Source organism: Myotis nattereri, assembly GCF_964212035.1.
Source record: "Myotis nattereri genome assembly, chromosome: 1".
Lineage (NCBI taxonomy): Eukaryota > Metazoa > Chordata > Mammalia > Chiroptera > Vespertilionidae > Myotis > Myotis nattereri.
The window spans coordinates 91,881,476-91,905,774 of record NC_138075.1 but is presented as its reverse complement, the minus strand read 5'-3'; the positions used below and the strand labels follow the sequence as shown (position 1 = coordinate 91,905,774).

The 24,299-nt window shown below is 39.6% G+C and overlaps 1 protein-coding gene across 1 annotated transcript in view; it reads right to left on the bottom strand.

The window, feature by feature from the left end:
* Positions 1–11,203: 11,203 nt before the first annotated feature.
* The window catches only part of MIPOL1 (mirror-image polydactyly 1), a 341,867-nt gene continuing 328,771 nt past the window's right edge, over positions 11,204–24,299 (bottom strand). The window contains exon 13 of the mRNA XM_081094826.1: positions 11,204–11,890. Within this exon, the coding sequence (XP_080950952.1) occupies positions 11,824–11,890 (67 nt within the window). The 3' untranslated portion in view covers positions 11,204–11,823. The remainder of the gene's footprint in view (positions 11,891–24,299) is intronic.

Below are 24,299 nucleotides of genomic sequence, written 5' to 3'. Positions count from 1 at the left end.
ATAAATTATACATTTTAGTGAAGAAAAAACACACAAACCAGTAATGTTGGTTGCTGCTGTTTTCTAGGTCTTGCTTCACGTGGAGCCAGTGTTAAAAGTTCATTAGCTAGAGCTTAAGAAACACAATGGCTGAAGGAATGGAGTTACCACACAAGTGTTTAAATTCCACGATGGATCCCTAGCTACAACGGAGAAGAAAGTTCAAACAACAAAACAGAGTTGCAAGGTCTGAACTTGTGTGTCACGGATCCCTTACTCATCACCAGGCAGCGCTCAGGCAGGGCAGCCAGGCCTCCCCAGCACCGTGGTTAACTGAACAAGGATCCTGAACATTCTGGCTGCAGATAAACCAAAGTGGCACATGGCTCATAACTCAAACATTTCATTTAAGGCAGCTGTTAGTTTTCTTGCCCAGGCTAATTCGGATTATTCAATCATAATTCCTTTCCATAATGAAAAACTGCTTGTAGTTACTGGTGGGGACAAAGAGTTGCAATTATGGTTCCTGGAAGGTAAATTTATTACCTACTCATTTCCATCAGATATATAAGTTATACTAAATGTGGAACTAAATTCAGAACATTTTATTAGCAGTACAAATATGTGTGTGTGTGAATTTGATAGCATTCAACCCTGACTACTGTTTCCTGCTATGATGAACCTGGAACCTCTCTCATTAAGCAGCTGAAAACTCTGGGTAGAAAATGACAAACATCTTCTCAAATGCATCAAAATGTCGGCAAGTTGGTAGGTTGGTATGGAGAGGCCAAACCCAAAGTAAAATCGTGAATTCTTAACGGTAAGTGAAGCACAAAAGGCAGTTTTTTGTTTTTGTTTTGTTTTGTTTTGTTTTGTTTTTACCTTGAAAGCATTTGCCTTAGGATAGGGGTGATATCCATAACCTTCTAGTGGAGCAGGGGATAGAGATAAAGTTCAGGGTCCACCCAAAGAGAGAAATCTTGAACTCAGGTTATCAATAAAAATAATTCCCCTGTGATATTGTTTTAAGATTCCACATATGAGATCATATAGTATTTGTCTTTCTCTGTCTTATTTCACTTAGCATCATGCCCTCAAGGTCCATCTATATTGTTGCAAATGGCAGGGTTTCCTTATTTTTTTTATGGCAGAATTTATCCTATATAATAAAACCCTAATATGTAAATCAACCGAATGGCAGAATGATCCATCGCTATGACGTGCACTAACCACAAGGGGCCAGATGCTCAACGCAGGAGCTTCCCCTGACCTGCGTTGAGCATCTGCACCCCCTCCCCCCTGAGAGGGAGGCAACCAGCAGCGGTGATCAGGGGTCAGGACCAACCAGTGGGCGGCACCAGGTCGCCAACCAAGGTGATGCCAGTGGGGGCCCCCAATTGCCCTGCCCACCGGTCACCCCACAGATGGCCCTGATCACTGGCCAGGCCTAGAAACCCTACCCTACATATTGGGAACAGTTTCTTAAATTTAAAAATTAAAACTCTAAAACTGAAAAAACAGGATGATGCAGCAAAGACATGCATGGACTCTGGCTTGCACATTTTGTGGTCAGCCCTGATTTTGACACTTATAATGGTGTGACAAAGCCAATTACTTAACTTCTCTCTGCTTCAGTTTTTCCACCCATAAGATGGGGAAAATGGTACTACTGCCTCAGAAGGATCATGTACTTTTTATAATCAGGGCAAAAATATGTAGTTGCCCATACAATAGCAAGATGCCTTTCATACAACAAGTGTATGAAAAGTATGGTCACTGGTGCATGCAGCATCCTGGATTGAGAGAGGGATGTCCAACTGCCAGGTTAGGTCCAACATCCCCCAAGGGGTCCCGGATAGCAAGAGGATGCAGACCCGGCTGAGGGCCCCCCCCCCCCACCATGCATGGATTTTATGCACTGAGCCTCTAGTATATATATTAAAATCACAGCTTCTTTATGCATCCATCTGATGATGGACACTAGGTTGTTTCTATGTCTTGGCTATTGTTAATAAGGCTGCAATGAACATGGGGGTACAGATACCTTTTTGAGTTATTGTTTTTGTCTCCTTTGGAAATATTCCCAGAAGTAGAGTTGCTGGATCATATGATTTCTATTTTTAATTTTTTGAGGATCCTCCATGCTGCTTCCCACAGTAACTGTATCAGTTTGCAATCACACCAACAGTGTACAAGTATTCCCTTTGCTCCACATCCTTGCCAGCATTTCTTTTATCTCTTGTCTTTTTGATGATGCCCATCTTAACAGGTGTGAGGTGATATCACATTGAGGTTTTGATTTGCATTTCCCTAATAACTAGTGATGTTGAGCATCTTTTTATGTACTTGTTGGTCTTTCATACTATTATGTCTTCTTTATAAAAAATGTCTACTCAGGTCTTTTGCCCATTTTAAAATTAGATTATTATTATTATTATTGAGTTGTATAAGTTCTTTATATATTTTGGATATTAACCCCTATGTTTACTTCTAGGAGTTTTATGGTTTCATGTCTTACATTTTAGTCTTTAATCCATTTTAGTTGATTTTTGTGAATAATGTAAGATAAGGATTTAGTTTCATTCTTTTACATGTGAATACCCAATTATCTCAGCACCATCTATTGAAAAGACTGCCTTTTCTTCATTGAGTATTCTTGTCAATTATTAGTTGACTATATGTGTTTAGTTTTATTTCTGGGCTCTCAATTCTGTTGTAATGATCTATTTGTCTGTTTTCATGTTAGTGACATACTGTTTGGGTTACTATAGCTTTATAGTATAGCTTAAAATCAGGAAGTGTGATGCCACCTGCTTTTTCTTTTTTTCAGGATTGCTTTGGCTATTTGCAGGTCTTTTGTGGTTCCACATAAATTTTAAGATTTTTTTTCTACTTCTATAAAAATGCTATTGAAAGCTTGATAGGGATTGTATCAAATCTATAGATGGCTTTCTGTAGTATGGACATTTTAGGAATATTAATTATTTCATTCCATGAAAGTGGGATTCACTATTAATTTTATAACCATAAGCTAGCCCTCATGTCAGTTTTCAACACAAATTATCATTACTCAAGTTGACCAGTAGAATTCAAATTAATATTTTAAAGTATTCAAAAGCCTGCTTCCCAGGTGACTGGCCGAAGCACATGCAAAACTTCTGTGGAGGAACCCACTGAAACACAGGTCTGGAAAAGTCCCACTACGGATAATTCTAAGAAATAGAAGCTCACATTCATGAAGCATCAAACATTCAAATAAATTAGGCAACATAAATGTGCTAGCAGAAATAATAGAAAGCAAAATTTGAGCATTAAATACTTGAGAAATTAAAATAATCAGAAATTAAGTATAGAACAAGCAGGTTTATTTTAAAATGCATATGAAAATTAAGAAGGTATTGAAAATGAGATGGGAACAAGAAACCATAAAAATTACCAAATAGATTTGGGGATGAACAGAATATAACCTCCAAAGATAAAAAATATGACAGAAATGCAAAACTCACTGGAATTCTGCTTCCAGACACAACAGAGTAGTTTGTGGCAGACCAATGCTCCTGCCAAGAACAACTAGAAAAGCTGGATCAACTATAAAATTTGTTTGTTTAAAAGTATTATAGAGAGGTTGAAACAAAGGCAACTGGAGGGATGAAGATTCCAGAGAATAGAGACCAGAAAGGTAAACTGATGACATGCAGCTGCTCTCCCCAGAGATATTTTGCTGGTTCTGGGAGAAGGTGACAGGATGATAAGCTGGGCTTTGTTCTGGCAGAAGACAGTTGCTTGGGACAGAGGAACCAGCAGTATTTTGGCTACCTTGCAAGGCTGAGTGACAGATATGGAGAGCCAAAGGGCCTGAAACACATGCCTCGTTTCCCTTTCAAAATATGTGGCAAATTTTGAGCTGTCCCAAGTGGGAGGTTAAGAAAAAACTCAGATGAGAATATCTAAAAGGACTCCAATGAAGATATCACTTTCACCTTTGCAAGCCTTAGTGAACTACGCCATAAGAAGAGAGGCAAACCAGATAAAATTGAGTCTTATTCAAAATGTATCCACTCAGCACAATACTGACTGGAGTAAGGTGATTAGCTTCCACTCAAATTTCCCAACAGAGGAAAGGCTAAGCCCTCACTGGAGGAAGAAAAAACCATCTGAAGGTTCAGGATGTCTTACATTCAATCAACAGTTAAGAGTCATGCCAAGAGACAGGACCACACATCTAGAAATCAAGAAACAAAACAGACAGTAGAGAAAGACCCATAGGTGATTAAAATATTGGAGTTAGTAGACATAGACTTTTAAATAACTGTGACCAGTATGTTCAAGAAACAGATGCAAAAGGCGGAGACAGTATAATTAGAAAGATGAATATTTCACCTGAGAATTGGAATGTACCAAAAAAAAAAAAAAATCAGGAGGAAACTATAGAATTGAAAAATACCACATTTGAAATTTAAAATTGAATAGATGCCTTTGACAGCAGAAGACAGGATTGGTGAAATGCAAGACAGGTAATTTTGAAAATTCAAATTTACTCTATAATGCACATAGAGTAAAAAAGGGCAACACAGAAGAGAGTGGAAATGATATATGGGAACAGGGTGAAAATATATATAATTGGAGTCTCAGAAGGAGAGGAAGAGGTATTGACCAAAGATTTCCTAAAATTGACAAAATATATCAAATCAGAAATTTAATAATATCTATGAACTCAAGCAAGAAATATGCAAAGACCACATCTATGCACACCGTAAAGTGCCAAAACAAAGAACAGAACAAGTATAAAAATCAATCAGAGAAAACAGAGACTTTACTTCAGGAGAAGAACATTAAGATTGACAGCTGCCCTAACCGGTTTGGCTCAGTGGATAGAGCATCGTCCTGCAGACTTAAGATTGACAGCTGATTTCTGAACAGGAAAGAGGAAAGCTAGATTCTAAAAAACTGACATTTTAAGAGTTATAGGAGGACAAATGGAAAAACCTTTAAAGCAGTCAGAGGACATATATACAGAGAACAAAAATAAGAATGACAGCAGGATGGGCTGGACACACCTTGGAGCCCTCCTGCGGTTCCTCCCTGGCTGGACAACCTCCTGCATTTCTCTGATCATGCACCAGTGGGGTCTCTCGGCCTGGCCTGCACCCTCTCACAATCTGGGACCCCTCGGGGGATGTCAGAGAGCTGGTTTCAGCCTGATCCCACAGGGGGAGTGCTGCTCAGCCAGAAGCTGGGCTCACGGCTGGCAGGAGCCTTTCCCATCTCTGTGGCAGTGCTAAGGATGTCTGACTGCTGGGGAGTGGGCCTAAGCCATCAGTTGGACATCCCCCAAAGGCTCGCGGACTGTGAGAGGGTGCAGGCAGGCTGAGGGACCCCCCAAGTGCACAACTTTTGTGCACCAGGCCTCTAGTATTAGTATAAATGATAAGTACTTGTGGAATAAGGTAAATGATAACCAATGGAAATAGATCTACACAAAGAAAAGCACTGAGCCAGCACCAGTTTGGCTCAGTGGATAGAGCGTCGGCCTGCAGACTGAGGGGTCCCAGGTTCGATTCCGGTCAAGGGCATGTACCTTAGTTGCGGGCACATCCCCAGTGGGGGGCGTGCAGGAGGCAGCTAATCGATGTTTCTCTCTATCGATGTTTCTAACTATCCCTGTCCCTTCCTCTCTGTAAAAAATCAATAAAATATATTAAAAAAAAAGAAAAGCACTGAAAATGGTAAATATGTAGTAAATATATAATAATGTTCTGATTTTTTAATTCCTGAAAATATTTGGCTGCTTAAAGGAAAAATAACATTGTTATTACTGTGTACATATGTAGAAGTAAAATGTATGGCAATAAGATCACAAAGACCATACATGGTGAGACATTTTTTTTTGTTATTGTTGAAAGTATTACATATGTCCCCCTTTTTCCCCATTGACACTCTCTACCCTGCACCCCTCCCCAGGCCTTCACCACACTATTGTCTGTGTCCATAGGTTATAAATATATTTAGGGAGAAAGGAAGGGAGAGGGGGAGAAACACTGATGAGAAACATTGATCAGCTACCTCCTGCACGCCTTCTACCTGGGATCAAGACTGCAACTAGGGCATGTGTCTGGACCAGGAATTGAACCTGCGACCTCTTGGTGCACAACGGCCAACCAACCGAACCACACTGGCCAAGGCAAGACATCATTATTTTAATACACAGTAATGGCAATTTAGATATTACCAATTTATAGAATCTTTGTCCTGAAGACTTCTATGGCCCACCCCCACCCTGGTCCTCTTTTAGTCATGTACCCTAAGCTTTAAATTATAAGTTCACTACAGGTGATAGACTGTTATATAGTCTGTTTATATTTCTCTTGTCATGATTGAGTAATCAAACCCAACAGAAGCAGTATATTCAGATTTCAGCTGTTGGTTCCACTTACACATTTCACATTTCACAATTAGTAGAGGTACTTTATAGTAGACTTGACTCAGCCTATTATTTTTTAATTAGAATTTGATCTCTTTCCTTAGGGCTTTCCTAGCCATTTTGCCAAAAATAATGTTTTTCGTTAATATTTTATTACTATAATTTTAGTTTATATCTAAACTAGAGGCTGGTGCATGAATTTGTGCATGGGTGGGGTCTGGCCAGCCTGCCTGGATCAGGGCCGATCGGGCCGGGCTGGCCAGGGGAAGGGGACATGGGAGGTTGGCTTGCCGGCCCCACCCCTGATCGGGATGGAGAGGGCCAATCAGGGGGGATTGGCTGGGGGGAGGGGCTGCAAGCGGTTGGCTGGCCAGCCCCATTCCCTGGTCAAAATCCCGGTCAAGAGAACAATTTGCATATTAGCCTTCTATTATATAGTATAATTTAGAAAGGTTCCTAAGGTACCTAACAAATTTGTTCATATTGACTTTTATCCTTATTAAAATGGTTAAGGAAGTCAGACAGTTTCAGAGTGAACTTAATCTGTTGTCTTACTGCAGTATATTTTATAGTGTATATTCTGTCTTCAGGATTGTACACTTATAAATTTGATTGAGATCAATATATAAGAACTGCACTGAAGTATGTAGAATTTACAATAGAGGATTTTATGCGAATAAAAAGTAAATATATATTTTAGATATTTGAGTTTGAGCATTAAAATGCACCTGTGATAATAATTAGATAGTTGAGAAACTGGGGTCTTCCAAAGTACTAGCATATTCCAAAACTATATTTAGAAAACAGAAAAAAAAACAATAAATATGTATATTGGATTTCTGCAAAGAAATATCAATAATATACAATATTTTAATCATCCTCAAAAGTACATTTATCATTGTCAACTTCTATTTATGAAATTTTACATTAAAAATAATAACTGCAACCTTTATGAATTTAATTTAAAGTACATAAAAGAGAAAAATAGTTTTTCATAAAGATTATTCTAGCAAAAGGATTACAAGTTTGGTAACTTGAGATGCTATTCTGGAACCTATGCTAGTAGTTCAAATGTGCAAGCTCCAACTTAACAAATGTTTAAAATATTTGAGTTTTTAAAACAGAGCCAAAATAAACCACATCTTCTCTAGAGATGACATATTTAGCTAAGCTCCAGCAATATAAATCTTTCAACCATCCCATGTATTTGTTTAAAAACCTCAGAAACCATGTGCATTTCTAATAAAACATGGACAAAATACTGAAATCACTGGAGCCTAACAGTTGTCTTACAAATCAATATTTATAAAAGGCAAATGTACTTTTCTGTATGTGTCTGTGTGTATATACCTGTGTATATAGTTGTATACATGTGGTATATGTCTATGTATAAAGATACATCTTATATATGTATATGGATAGACAGTTTAATGTATAATAATAAAAGCATAATATACTAATTAGACCAGACATCATTCCAGACGTCCTTCTGGACGAAGCTGGGGCTGGAGGGAAGCCCGAATCCTGGGTGCCAGAGGGAAGCCAGTGCTGGCAGCCAGGGGAAGGAAGGCCTACTCTTGCACGAATTTTGTGCATTGGGCCTTTAGTTGTCAATAATAGTTATCAACAATATAATATTGTCTTGTGAAAAATTTGTGTTCCATACAAACCATATGTGAGTAGAAAAAATGTGTAAGCTATGTCTATTTTATCATTATAATATGGGTCATTAATCATGAACATTTTAACAAAATAGAAAATTTAAAAATAATTATGATCTTTAAAAATACTACACATAAAAATGCATTTCTATGCAACTATATACAATATAAAAACAACAAATTTTTAATATTCCAACCTGTTTTTGTGTGAAAGAAAACCCCTTCAAAACAACCTAATCCTGTCAGTAAGTGATCTAATAAGAAGATTCTTCAGTTTATTTAAATAAGGAATTATAGAAGGGATCCAGTTTCTTATTGAAAAGGGAAAAATATTTTATTAGGTAAAATATTTTAAATAATTTTAACATGGCTTATTTATAAAAGTAGAATGAAATTTTCTCATAAAAATTAATTATTGACTTCACTATAACTGCTTTTACCTTGCTAATAATCAATAACCTTGCTAACAACTTGCCTATAACTGGTTTTATCTTTGCCAGTTCCTCAGGTAGGTAGAGTAAGCCTTGAAGTTTAGGCTTCCTTTTGATAAAACTACATTGTCAGGTTTTAGCATAGGCCAAATTAAAATAGTAAAAAGCAACTCAAGGTTATTTTTTATTAATGATGAATTGTCACAATATTCCTAATTAGTGAAGGCTAAGACAAAGCATGCTGCTACTATAACCCTACAGAGAGGTAGCAATGATATGATGCTATCTATATACATGTGCAGTTCAATTCACATTTTTGTTTTTTATTGAAAGAAATGCATACAGCCCCAGCCAGTTTGCCTCAGTGGATAGGCTACCAGCCCAAGGACTGAAGGATCTTGGGTTTGATTCTGGTCAAGGGCACGTACCTTGGTTGCAGGCTCAATCCCCAGTGCGTTTGCGAGGCAACCATTCCATATGTCTCTCTCACGATGTTTATCTCTCCCTGTCTCCACCCCTCCCTACCCCCACCATTCCATTCTCTCTAAATGTCAGAGGAAAAATATTCTCGGGTGTAGATTAACACAGACACACACAAATACATACAATCTTGATTTTTAGAGAATTCATACGTATGTATATAAAAGAAATGGTACAATAACAGATTGTAAGAATTTAAATCTTTATTAACAATTTTTTTTTATTTTATTTTGAAGGGGTTGGAGACCTATGGTTTGCATGGAGTTTTAGTTATAAGACCTCAGTTGTAAATCCTAGCTAGTCCTTGGCAAGTTCCTAGCCTCTCTGGGTCTGTTTCATCATCTGTAAAATGCATGTAATAATAACAATAATACTAAAATCAGCAGCAGCATGATTATGTGGCTCATACATATAATCTATTATTATTATTGTTATTGTTTGGTTGAAAGAATACAAATATAAATGCGAAAAAACAAATCAAGTGCTATGCATGTTTGTGTTATCTTTTCTGATTTTCTTCTGAACTACTTATTTTTCTAAGAAATGATTTATCATGTTACTGTAGGGATTAGACTTGGTGTTTAAAGCAAACTCAAAGAAACATCTCAGGGTATCTTCAAATACTTCTGAAGTTGCTTTACTATTGAATATGTACAGAACTGATCTTCAGTGAACAAGGTTTTTCCTTCATAAAAAAATAGACAATTTGAAATATTGGTGGTGAACATTTTTTAAGTGCAAGAAATCAATTAATGATAATATTTGGCTATAATACTTAGCATGTGTAATTTTGTAGACAATTCATTTTCATGGGGACGTGTGATATTTTGAGGTGATTACCTACACTGAACAATAGTAGAGGTTTGAATTGTTTTATAAATTTAAGTTTATGATATCAAATTCTAAAAATGTCCTGAATACTAATTACAGGAATTTCTTGTTCTAATATGATCATTTAGGTATAGGAAGAAATGTTTGAAAATTGTAAAATGTCTTTATGCTACACTTTGTGTATTAGAAAACCACAAGCAAAATAATTCAAGAAAGACTTGTCTATTCTTTAGGACTAAACTGAAAATTCAAGTTTCCTTGTGATTCATCTGAAGAGGATTCAGCAATGGACAATTTTGTGACAAAAATTGTTTCTCTTTAATTGTTTCTCTTTACCTCCATGACTTGTTCCTTCACACATTAAGCTATATGTTTCTATTAGAGCCTTGGGACAAGACTCTAGGCATGACCCAATTATTGAAAATTTCTCTATTTCTATACTCTCTTGCCTAGGAGAGGCTACAATTGTCTTTAGAACTATAGAGTAGGTCCAGGTAGCTTAATTTTAGCCCCTGATGTTCTTTATTTTCTAACTCTCATAGTATAAAAATAATTAAAAGCAGACAATATGAGTAAATTTTAAATTTAAATTCAATGGCATGATTCTAACTCTCAGTTAATTTAATGGATAAAATAAGGAAGAAACTGATGTTAGCATTATGGTCCTTTCGTCAGTCTGTGATAAAGTACCTTACATTTTCCCACAGAGTGAAAAAAAGAATTCAAACAGATAATCTCCAATGGTGTATGAAGAAATGGTGCATAAATTACTCTGTACTTGTCTTGAAAATAGGCAATGGTAGATAATTTACCTCAATCTTAAAGATGAATAAAAGAAGTATATGAATTTAGAAACATTTTCACTTGCCTAAAATTTTTTCATGAATTTATTCTCTACTTGTCTTTTTCACCCAATTCTAGACATAGTCATTTTCTATTGGCCTCTCATCTATTCAATCTAAAAAAGAACATGTTTTTCCTACAGCCATATCTACACATCTTAGTTTTATTAATAATTTCATATGGTTAGAAGTGACTATGCTGTAACTATTTTAAGTTATCTCTTAAATGAAAAAAGTATGTAACCTGAACCAAATTGTAGGTTTTCTCTTTTCTAAGACCATGTGTTTTTACATTATCATTTTATTGTAAGTTACATATCGATTTCTCTTCCTCCACAACAAAAATTCAAATGGTAATCTAAGTAAAGATCATCAAAAAGCATGTGCAACAAGTTGGATGGCCCCCTGCATGTGGCACAGACAGATTTTCAAGCCAAAGTGTGCCAGTCCATTAGATAAATTTGGCAATTTCTACAGTTTAAATAATGTTTGGATAATTATTCATCAAAGCATTGAAAATATTGAATTTACAAGTACACAGTAACAATATCCTCTTTTCATTGAAGATAGTCTGTATTGTTTTTATTGGAACAAAAATCATGATAATTTTAATGTACCAAACTCTTATTAAAAGAAATTACACACTTAATTCTTAGTATCCATACTTAATATTCTTGAACACTAACAAAGATTACATGCATGCATTGAAGGAAGACTATAAACTCTCATCAGGTAAGAAATAAACTCTATATTGAAAAATGCGTGTATTTGAAGTTTTGACCTAACACAGTGGATTAAGGTTTAGACAATATTTACTTTGCTGCATTTTGATTCAGAAAGGGCCATATGTGAAGATATAATCCTGACCAACTTCACAATGTTTCTCTAATAGTCTCTCGTTATGTTAAATATAGTGAGGCAGAAAATTGTTACAAATAAACTACAACTTTATAGCTATCCATTGGTAAAAGTCCGTAGTTAATACATTTGGATAAATAACCCAAGTCAGCAACAAAGTGGTTAAACATTTGTGATTTGATTTTATCTCAGCTTGGAATGTGGTTGGAGTGTCCCACTTCTAACAACTGTTTGCTAAGTTAAGGCTTTAGTGTTTACACAGCGTTGAATGAATCAGCCTGGTCACCAGATGTGACTGCTTCCCAGGCTGCTGCTTGCAGTCAGATCACTGTCCTCACCGGCCCTGCTCCAACCTTCTTCCTCAGGACGTCCACCAGCCTCTCCAACCTATTAGGAGCAAGGGGCGGAAAGGGAAAAATGAATACAGAAAGTGCAGTTACTGTCAGGCATGTTTTGGCAGAAAAAGGACAGTGGGTTGCCTGTGACCAAGCAATCCTGGTAGTCATGCTAAGAAATAAAGCATTGCTGTAAGCAAGAGACCCTGGTGCCAAGTGCCAAGTATCTGAGGTTAAAAAAAACCAGCAACAACACAAACTTTAACCCAGATCTTCAGCTTATGTGAGCATTCAATGCTACATGAAAAATAGAAGGTACGCATTTCAATACATTTACCTATTTGTGTTAAGGTTGTGAATCAATGATGTCCATGTAATGACAGGATGACACATTAAACGGAGAGCAGTTTGAAACTGATTTACCTTATTTCAATATAGAAATGTGAGCAATCTTACACCTGTTACTTAGCTAAATAAGTGACACATGGGCATATTGTACAATTCTTATGCATTAAACTTCTTTTTCATAGAGTTAGCTAATATAGCCAGGAATTAGGGGACTAGTGGGAAAAACTTCATGTCCCAGTGGCATGAAAATAATTTAAATATATACAAATGATTTGATAGTGATAAAAACAGACTTTCTGTACTACATTTAAAAACTTTCTGCATACTACTCTTTGTAATGTTTTAAGCAATAAAACAAAATTAAAAAAAGAAAAAGATAAAATCATGCACCATGCTTTCCCATTTAATAAAGTAACTAATGGTAATAGTAAAAAAAAAACACACACACACACAACAAAACAAAACAAAAAAACAAAAACAAAAAAAACTTTCTATTCCTGAGAAGTATAAATAGGCTAGAAATGACTAACTATGCTTTTTAGTCCAAGGTAGGTGATTTTCAGTTTATTAAAAACTTGCCCATTATACGGAAAATAGAGTGAAAGTTCAGAAGCCCATTCTGTGGTGTTTTCAGGCGACTCTAGGGGAGAGAGACCACGCTCCTGTGTGTCAGTGAGAGTTTTGCTTGACAAAAAATGATGGAATCAGACCATTAATTGCTTTTCTTTTATTTTCTTTACTGAAAGTATAAAACATTAACTAAAAACTTGCTTGTTGTTATATACAGAGAAGTCTTCATTAAACGCGAAAATCATGCCCATATGTATATACACTATCTTCCTTTCTCAGAGACCGCTGAGCAACTTAGTCTAATCTGCTCCAGCTCGCTTCATTTATATGGGAGCAGTGTGCCTCATTTATAGGGACCCATGCATGAGGGTTCTTTGCAAATAAACCTACTACAGAGCTAGACACTAAAGGAATGAGGGCATTCTTAGTGTCGTACACTCTGGTCAGCTGCATCCAACACTGAAAACTAGCTCCAGGCTATTGGATGATTCTGCATATATCGAGTCCTGTTAGAAAACACAAATATGAAATGAAAGAATCTGATGCGTCAAAAATCTTTGCTTTGAGAAATGTAGTAATGATCTTATAGTGAAAATGCAAATCTGTCCTACATTTGTTACTACAAATTTCTCAAATATAAGCTATACATAAGTTTTATACATTCACAGCTTTAGCCTATTGGTGCAACTACTTGAACTAGAAGATTCACTGGAATTCACAGACCAGTTTGTATAAGTTGGACTACTGACCAAAACTAGAGCTAATATACTCTGAATATTATGGTTCATAGAATTACATAAATCCTTTAATTCAGACAATGTTTCACTAACTTGAATGGTAGAGGAGGGGGGGAATGTCAGTGTGGAATTTAAAGTGCATTGTTAAGAGATGAGAGAACTTGAATTAACTATTGACAAATAGCTGCCAGCAGGAATCTGGAGGAGACATTAAGAGCATATCTCCACATATATTGTAAAAAGTCAGGAAATCATTACTTCCAAGTTGGTTAAATATATACCTCCTCCACAAAATCATCTGCAATATTAAAAAACTTCCTTGTAATATAAAAGTAAGCTCTATTCGGCATAGCTATTATCACTACAAATTCTGAATTGGTGGAATCACAAATTACTGAGATGAATCTGTGTGTGGTTCTTTTGGCTTCTCCTTTACAGATAGGCTCCTCTTACTTTTGTTACCTTTTTATACATTAGGACTTTTTCCCATTTCAAACTAGTACAAATTGCTAAGGGAAGAGGTTAGGAGGAAATACTTAAATATCATGTTTTGCAATGTCTTTACTATATTTCAACAATTACTAGATTGACCACATTCTCAGTTTATCCAGGTTGAATGATTTATGAAAATTTGATCTCAGAAATGAGAAAAATGTCAATTACTTAGTTTTGTAAAAGCTTACTGACTTCTGAAACACAATGAAGAACCTATTCCTTCCTGTAAGGAATGAGATAGACCTGCCAAGCATGGACCGTGCCAACAGGAAGGGAGGTGTGCATGTCTGTTGAAGCGCCTTGCAGGATCTGCCTGCGGGCTATTCTTCACTGTCCAAATCAATAATATCTTTTTAAAAATTATGTTGGTTACTAAAAGAGGCTCCAGCTACTTTACATTTTACTCAACACTAGTTTCCCCAGGGCTTCATGAAATAGGAAAAAGGTTAGAGCTAAGATTAGGATTTCCTTATTTTAAATATGAAGACACTGAAGCTCAGACAAGTAAACCTTATGCAAGGTTGTGGTTAAAACAGTGACAAATCTGGGCCTGGTTTCCTTGTTTTTAGTTCAAAGCTACTTCCACAAGGGTTTCGGTTACTGGAGAACTATAGATTTCAGATTATAGGTACATGGATTATTTGTCTTAATAGCTTCATTAAAATTTTCCCTCAATTCTTACTGAAGTCAAATTGGAACACATCTGTTGGTGTATTTCATCTATTATTTTAGTAGCACATTATAGAAAAGTAAGCTGATGATATTATACATGAATAGGATTTAGTAGTTACAGTCTATTTTTGCTATAATGTCATTTCTATATAAACTTAAAAATATATTTAGCTATATTCTAGATAGAAAACATATTTTTGCAGTGAACATCTATATCCTATCTGATAAAAGAGAAACATGGTAATTAGCCGTACCTCCGCTACCCTTCCAATTGGCTAATCAGCGAGATATGCAAATTAACTGCCAGCCAAGATGGCGGCCGGCAGCCAGACAGCTTGAAGCTAACATGAGGCTTGCTTGCTTCAGTGACGGACGACTCCAACGTTCCCCGCCTGCCGCTGCCGGCCTCTGAGCTTGCAGTTTGAAACATTGTTACAAATATAGAATCTAAACAAACTCCAGAAACCTGCTTTCAGCCAGCAGGGATCTCAGAGCTGGAGTTGAAACAGTGTTTCGATTATAGAACCCAAACAAACCAGATACCTGCTTTCAGCAGCCGAGGCCTAAGAGCTGGAGCCAAGCCTCAGAGCTAAAGCTGGCCCAGAGTAAAAAAAAAAAAGAAAAAAAGGAGCGGTTGGGAGCTTCAGTCACCCGCCAGCCTGAAAACAGCCCTCAGCCTCTCAACCAGACTGGCCAGGCACCACAGTGGGGACCCCCACCCTGAAGGGTGTGTGACCAGCAGCAAACAGCCATCATCTCCTCATCCAGGCTGGCCAGACACCCCAGTGGGGACCCCCACCCTGATCCAGGACACCCTTCAGGGCAAACCAGCCGGCCCAAACCGTGCACCAGGCTTCTATCCTATATAGTAAAAGGGTAATATGCCTCCCAGCACCGGGATCAGCGGAGCTGCGAGGCCTCTCAGCACTGGGATCAGCATGACAGGGGGCAGCGCCCAAACCCCCGATCGCCCTGCGGCTCTGTGTGTGACAGGGGGCGGGGCCAGAACCTCCCTATCTGCCCTGCTCTGTTCATGACAGGGGAAGGCGCCCCAACCCTCTGATCGGCCCTGCTCTGTGTGTGACAGGGTGTGGCACCCCAACCCCCCGACAAGGGCCCTGATCGGTGTGTGACGGGGTAGAGGCATAACCTCCCCATGGGCCCTGCACTGAGTGTGACAGTGTCGGTGCCCCAACCCCCTGATCAGCCCTGCTCTGTGGGTGATAGAGGGCAACGCCCCAACCGCCCCCCACGGGCCCTGCTCTGTGTGTGTCGGGGTAGAGCCATAACCTCCCCATCGGCCCTGCCCTGAGTGTGACAGGGTGCAGCGCCCCAACCCCCTGATCCGCCCTGCTCTGTGTGTGACAGGGGGGAGCTCTCCAACCCCCTGATGGGCCCTGCTCTGTGCGTGACAGGGGGCAGTGCCCCAACTACCTGATTGGTCCTGCTTTGTGCGTGACAGGGGGTGGTGCCGCAACCTGCCCATCGACCCTGCCTTGAGTGTGACAGGAGGCGGTGCCCCAACCCCCCAATCGGCCCTACCCTGAGCGTGACTGAGGGTGGCATCGCAACCTCCCAATCCGCCCTGCTCTGTGTATGACAGGGGGCAGTGCCCCAACTCCCCAATCAGCCCTGCTCTGAGCCCGACCAGGGGCTGCACCTAGGGATTGGGCCTGCCCTCTGCCACCCGGGAGCGGGCCTAAGCCAGCAGGAAGTTATCTCCTGAGGGGTCCCAGACTGCGAGAGGGCACAGGCCGGGCTGAGGGACCCCCCTGAGTGCACAAATTTTTGTGTACCAGGCTTCTAGTCTACACTAATAAAAGAGAAAAATGGTAATTGGCGTACGACGCTACCCTTTTCATTGGCTAATCAGGGCTATATGCAAATTAACTGCCAACAAGATGGCGGTTAATTTGCATATGTAGGCACAATGCAGGGAGGCGAAAGAGAAAGCAGGAAGAAGCCCCCTGCCACTGACAGTGATTGGAAACCCAGCGGGGAGCTAAGAACTGGGGGGCAGCCAGCTAAGAACTGCCCCCCAGCCATTATCGGAGAATCAGGTGCCTTATCCGCCCTGGCCAGTGATAGCAGGAAGTAGGGGTGGAGCCAGCGATGGGAGCTGGGCACGGTCTCAGCTGGCAGTACCAGGAGCTAGGGGTCCCTTGCCTGGGCCTAAAGTGAAGCCCACGATCACGGGGCCGCTGCCACTGCAGGTCCCCACTGCCCGAGCCGGACGCCTTGGCCAGAGGAGTTAGGCCTGGGCAGGGGCGGAGCCTGCAACTGCGGGGAGCTGGGGGTCCCCTGCCCAGGCCTGACACCTCTGCCAGAGGCCTCAGGCCTGGTCAAGGGGCCGATCCGGTGATTGGTGATCGGACGGTGATGAGGGTCAACTTCTCTGGCCGAGGCATCAGGCCTGGGTGGGGGGCGGAGCCGGGGATTGGGGGGATATGATGGTCCCCTTGCCCAGGCCTGAAGCCTGGGTCAGAGGCGCCAGGCTTGGGTGGGGGGTAGAGCAAGCGATCAGAGGGAGATGGGGGTCCCCTGCCCAGGCATGATTCCTGGGCCAGAGGCCTCAGGCCTGGGCGGGGGCCAGAGGCAGCGATCGGGGGGAGATGGGGGTCCCCTATCCAGGCCTGACACCTGGGCCAGAGGCATCAGGCCTGGGCTGGGGGCAGAACCAGTGATGGGGGGAAGTGAGGGTCCCTTGCCCAGGCCTGACACCTCTGTCAGAGGCGTCAGTCCTGGGCAAGGGGCCGATCCTGTGATTGGAGGGTGATGGGGGTCAAGGCCTGAGGGCTCCCAGTATGTGAGAGGGGGCAGGCTGGGCTGAGGGACACTCCCCCCCCCCCACCCAGTGCACAAATTTCGTGCACCGGGCCCCTAGTATATATATAAAAGGCTAATATGCAAAGTGTCTCCTCGGGACTTCGATTGCTCGCTATGATGTGCGCTGACCACCAGGGGGCGGCACGGAACAAAGGAAGGCCCTGGACAGCAGCCGGAAGGCCCGATCAGCCCTGATCACTGGCCAGGCCAAGGTACCCTACCTGTGCCCGAATTTCTTGTCCGGGCCTCTAGTTATTTTTATATTTTCCATGTATCTATGTAATATGTATGTAATACAACAAAATACATAGTTTTATTTTCATCTTATTTTATTAAATTGGATTTATTGGGGTGACATTGGTTCACAAAACTGTAAAGGTTTCAAGTGTACAACTCAATAAAACATCTGTATACTGTGTCATGCACCCATTGCCCACATCCACCTACCTCCACCCCCCTTTCCCTCTGGCTCTCACCACACTGATACCTGTGTCTATGGAAATACATGGCTTTCCATCAAGTCGATGAAACATAGTTATTTACAATTTTCCTAATTGATTTACTTCTAATTTTTACTTTTACAGAATATTTTGATATATTTAAAAAGGCAAGTAACACTAAATGGGTACTATATACCAGGGCCTATGAGAAGTAATTTATGCACATATTTAATTTTTATTATAACTCCATGACAAAACCAAAAGTAATTAGATCAGTGTTACACTGCTCGTGAATTCCAGATGCAAGCTAGGTTAATTATCATCCCTCATCTCTCCAGTGTGATACCTCTTTCAAAAGTACTGTGACTTTGAAGGCTCATTTCTAAATTGTGGGCTTGAATTACTCTTATTGACTTGATAATTTTGTTGCAAAGTGACAGAAAGGAGTAAAAACAGAACAAAATCCTCATTTTGAGAGTAATTGTGTACTTGTCAATGTGAGAGTAGCATTCTTATTGGCTAGACAATTTTCTCCAGAAAAATCATTCCTATTATTTAGGCAGTGAGGTTACCCCATCAAACATAGTTGCCTTAAAATTATTTTTTTTTTCAAAGAGAAAGAACCAGGGAAATTCAAGAGAGATGGATAACAATCATCTTCCAGCAGAGGAGACAGAAAAGCCTTGAAAAGTGCTGCCCTTCGAGTTTTCCATTAGTTTCTAAGGCCTAGTCCTCCTTCAACCATGGTGGCAGGGTGAGAAGACTTGAAATGTATTTTTTTTTCCTTTTTCTATGATGGCTGTTCTTTCTCTGATCTTTTTATTTTATCAATATTTCTTTATACTTTTCATGATTTCCTTAAGATATGTTATTTGCTTCTTGATTCCACTTAAATACTAGAACTTCCAAATATAGATCTTCATCTTAACTCTTTTCTGAGTTTTAGATTCACATATGCAACTGCCCTCAAGTCACCTCCTCTTGCTTCTTATCTAAAACAAAACTTTCCTTACCTCCTTTGTGTACTTCAGTATTTCTTATCTTGATTAATATTGGTGTTTATTAATTCACTCAACTTCTACACTGAGAAAATCTAGAGGAACGTGATTATATATATATATATATATATACACATACACACACACACACACACACACACACATATATATAATATATATAAATACACACACACACATATATATTTTCTTACTTCAGTTCGAACCTGTGAAAACTTTGTGTTAAAACCATTAATGTAGACAGTTGGAGGCAATGAATGGGTTCTAATTCATCTAGTACCATTATTTTCATTTTAGAACGATCACACTGGGATGGAGGAGTTAGCCTATAGGTAGGAAGTCCAGACAGTTTTTTATTAAAATTATTCTAGTAAGCACAACAATGTGAAAGTACTTAAGACCACAAAACTGTACACTTTAAAAATAGTTAAACTGGCAAATTTTATGTTATGAAGATTTGAACCAGAGCTACAGCCATGAAGATGGAAAGAAGGGGATGAATTTGAAAGATATCTAGAATACAGAATCAAAAGGACCTTGTGACTTTTGAGAGTAGGTCAAGTGAGTTGAGGTGGTCAAGAAGGATGGCTCCCAGGTGTCTGGTTTTCGTGAATAGACAGACAGCCTTCTGCTGACCAAAACAGTGGAGAGGAAGAGCAGAAAATTTTGTTGGGGAGTATGTGTGTGTGGAGGATGAATTCAGTTTGGTACGTACAAATCTGACATGTTGGTGGAACAGTAAGTAGGGATGGTAATTAGGCAATGTATATAAGAGTATATGTTGAAGAAAGAATTCTAGGTATGTGACACAGATTTCAGTTCAATCAATAAGCATTTGTTTTGTAATTCCTATGTACCAGTTATTGTTCTAGCACTGATTATTCAAAAAACAGGACATGGGCCCTGCTTGTAAGAGAAATAAGGAGGGAACGTAGATCTGTATATGGATAACGTTAGTTATGCTGGTAAATGCCATCATAAAAGGATAAGCACACTATTAAACAGAAAGGGTAAGAAAGGGTCTGGAAAGAAGGAGTCTTAAAAGCTTCATGATGATGCCTGAGTTAAGTATTGAAGGATAAGAAGGAAAGAGTCACATTGAGAAGGGTGGTATGGAGAGGGGGTAAGGCAGGCACAGAGGAAGGAAAGCATGATGTGTCAAGTCCTGCCAGTAGTATGGTTTCTTAGGATCATGCAGTGGAGGAGGCTGAGAATAGCTGAAATGAGGCTGGTGGGCCATAATTAGGTTTTGCTCTAAGTTGCAACTGAAGCCATTGAAGTCGATGGAAATATTTAAAGAGAGAAATAAAGGAGAAGTGAGATGGGAGGAAGACAGAACCAAAGTGAAAACAAATATTTAAAGTAAAGAGGTTGACAAGAGAATTTGAGAAAACAGGAAAGTAAAAGATGGATCAAGAGCAGGTGCTGTAACAGAATCCATAGAAGAGAATTTCAAGAAGGGCGTGATCAACAGGGTTAAATACTTAAACCAGATCAAAGTGAAAAGTATGCATTTGATTAGGGAATGACAACCTTTTCAGGGCAGTTTTAATACATGATGGAAGTAGGAGGAAGCCTGAATGGAATGTGAAAATGTGAAGACTAACTAAAGGCTGTTTTATAAGAGCTTGGTTAGAAAGTAAAGTGGACTGCAGTTATAGGGGGATGTTAGGCTGAGGACATTTTTAAAGAAGTGGATGGCACAGGAATATGTTTATGGGTTATGGGAGGGAAGACTATTGGAAGACACTAAAGTACAAGGGATGAACATGATACCTTTTTAAAAATTTAAATTCTTTATTGTTTAAAGTATTACATAAGTCTGCTTTTTCACCCATTGACCTCTGCCCGACTGCCCCCACACCCCAGCATATGCCCTCACCCTTCCACCCCACCCCCATCTGTGTCCATTGGTTATGCTCATATGCATGCATATAAGTCCTTTGGTTGATCTCTTACCCCCTCACCGCCGTCCCTCCCCCCTTTCCTCCCCGCCCCCCCACCCCGCCTTTCCTTTGAGGCTGGATGGTCTGTTCGATACTTCTGTGACTCTGGTTCTATTTTTGTTCATCAGTTTATGTTGTTCATTATATTCCACAAAGGAGTGAGATCATGTGATATTTATCTTTCTCTGACTGGCTTATTTCACTTAGCATAATGTTCTCCAGTTCCATCCATGCTGTTGCAAATGGTAAGAGTTACTTCTTTTTTTTTATAGCAGTGTAGTATTCCATTGTGTAGATGTACCACAGTTTTCTAATCCACTCATCTGATGGTGGGCAATTAGGCTGTTTTCAAATCTTTGACTGAACGCACCCAATTTTTTGCTGTTTTTCCTTTCTTCTTTTATTAATAAATATAGACCCAATCAAAAAGACCAGTTGTAAATTGTGCTGCTATGAACATAGGGGTGCATATATCCTTTCTGATTGGTGTTTCTGGTTTCTTGGGATATATTCCTATAAGTGGTATTACTGAGTCAAATGGAAATCCCATTTTTAATTTTTTGAGGAAACCCCACATACTGTTCTCCACAGTGGCTGCACCAGTCTGCATTCCCACCAGCAGTGCACGAGGGTTCCTTTTTCTCCGAATCCTCTCTGGCACTTGCATTTGTTGATTTGTGGATGATAGCCATTCTGACAGGTGTGAGATGGTACTTCATTGTTGTTTTGATTTATATCTCTCGGATGATTGGTGACTTTGAGCATGTTTTCATATGTCTCTTGGCCTTCTGTATGTCCTCTTTCAAAAAAGTGTCTACTTAGGTCTTTTGCCCATTTTTTGATTGGATTGTTTATCTTCCTTTTGTTAAGTTGTATGGGTTCCCTATAAATTTTGGAAATTAAACCCTTATCAGAGATAACATTGGCAAATATGTTCTCCCATGCAGGGGGATTTCTTGTTTTGTTGATGGTTTCTTTTGCTGCTCAGAAGCCTTTTATTTTGATGTAGTTCCATTTGTTTATTTTCTCCTTAGTTTCCATTGCCCTAGGAGCTGTGTCAGTAAAGATATTGCTATGACAAATGTGTGCTATTTTGCTGCCTTTGACTTCTTCTAAGATTTTTATGGTTTCCCATCTTACGTTTAAGTCCTTTATCCATTTTGAGTTTATTTTTGTGTATGGTGTAAGTTGATGGTCTAGTTTCATTTGTTTGCATGTATCTGTCCAATTTTCCCAACACCATTTATTGAAGAGATTGTCTTGACTCCATTTTGTGCTCTTGCCTTGTTTGTCAAATATTAACTGAGCATAATGGCTTGGGTCGATTTCTCTGTTCTGTTCCATTGGTTTATATGTCTGTTCTTATGCCAGTACCAGGCAGTTTTGAGGACAGTGGCTTTGTAGTATAGCTTGATATCTGGAATTGTGATCCTGGAGGGCCTTCCCCTGTCACTTACCTGCTGGGGCGGCATAGGTCCCAAGCATCCCAAGCCACCCCTGACTGTGGGCGCACATGGCTCCCTCCAGCTGTGCCTCCCTGGCACCTGAGACAGCCCCTGACTATCTGTACATGTGGCTCCTGCCGGCGGCATCTCCCAGACACCAAGTATATCTATGTGCATTTTATTATAATATAAAGCTCCCAAACATGTGAATTTCATGGAGGAACTTCAGCATCACAATAAATATATTTTGGGAATTGCATTATCCCTTAAGTAATACCAAGGATGTGACTATCATCTTTGTCTACATATAAGATTGTTTTTATTTGTTGTCAACTGGTCTTTGTGTTTGGGTCTACATTTATTAATAAAAGAAGAAAAGAAACCGGAAAAAAATTGGGTGCATTCAATCAAAAATATTTAGTTTTAAAGCATCACTACTAACCATTTACAAATCATTTTGTTAATTTCTACTATAATTTTCATATTAATAAACCTACCTCAATCCTTTCCCCAAAATATTTTGCCTTATAAAAAGATATTTTGAGTTGTCAAAATAAATGATACAAAGAAATAATAGGGACAGATTAATTTAGTCACTGTATCAAGCACTATCATTCCTTCATTCAGAAATATTTCTTGGGTACTTATTCTGTAACTGCCACCTTCTGAACAGTTGTGTCCTACAAAGTTTTTAGGTGTGTCTACTGTAGATATATGTCACACAAAGTCTTTTTACAAATATGAGATCCTCTGTAAATAAAGATGGACTGTAAAAAAATCCTCTCAGCTATAGCAAGTTATAATAAAGTGAGCTCTAGGTTATACTGTTTAAAAGTAGTTCTATACTTTTAAATATTGTGAAGAAGAGGGTGTGCTACAGAGGGAGATAATGGGAAAGTGGGAGTATGCTGTACTCAGGCATCACAACTCCTGGGTCATTTTATTTACCATGCTTTGTTTAGCTTTACTTTAGATTTATATTAACATCAAGCAATTGCTTCCCACCTTGAAATTAAGCAAAAAGCTTGGAATTATCCTTGAGATAAAATAGGATAAATAAAAAGTTAGTATATGCCTATTCAAATGTGCTTAGATTAGAAGGATGATGTTTCTGAGAGAGAAGATGTGACCATGGGAAGAGTGTCAAGGAAGAGAAGAGGGAGAGAGAGAAAGAGAGAGAGAGAGAGAGAGAGAGAGAGAGAGAGAGAGAGAGAGAGAGAGAGGAAGAATTCTGTGTTTGGCTGGCTTTAAGATAAGAAGTCACACGAGGCAAGCATAGCCTCAAGAAATAGATTCCAGAGAACCTCCAGGATGAATACAACCTGCAGACTACTTGATCTTAGCCCAGTTTAAATGATTTTGGGTTGAAACCAAGATGGCAGCAAAGGTAAATGCCTGTACTTGCTGCCTCCCACAACCACATCAAAATTATAACTAAACTACAGAACAATCATCATTTAGAACTGTGTGAAAGCAAGCTGAATGGAAGTCTGACAACTAGAGAAGTAAAAAAGAAAGCACACAGAGACTGGAAGGAGGAGTGGAGGTGTGGAATGGGCTGGTCCGACACCCATGTGTGTGTGTGTGTGTGTGTGTGTGTGTGTTTTATCAGGAGGGAGAGCGTCTCTGTGGAGGCCACCCATGAGGAACAAGGGGTCCCAGCCCCACACTAGGCCCACAGATCAAGGTTCCAGACTGGGAAGAGAAGTCCCTGTAACTATGGGCTGTAAAAGACAGCAGGAATTGTGGCTGAGTCACACAGAGGCTGCTGGAGACCCAGTTATTCCATTTAAAGGGCGGGCATATGAACTTACTCAGATTCCCAGCACTGGGCTGCTCTCAGGGACCCAAACACATATGGGGAGGGACTGGACTGCCTGGCATTGGGGCAGGAACTCAGGGGCAGCTTTCTCCCAGATGGGGGTGCTCACAGGAGTCATTGTTCCTGTGTTGGGATCTCACCTTT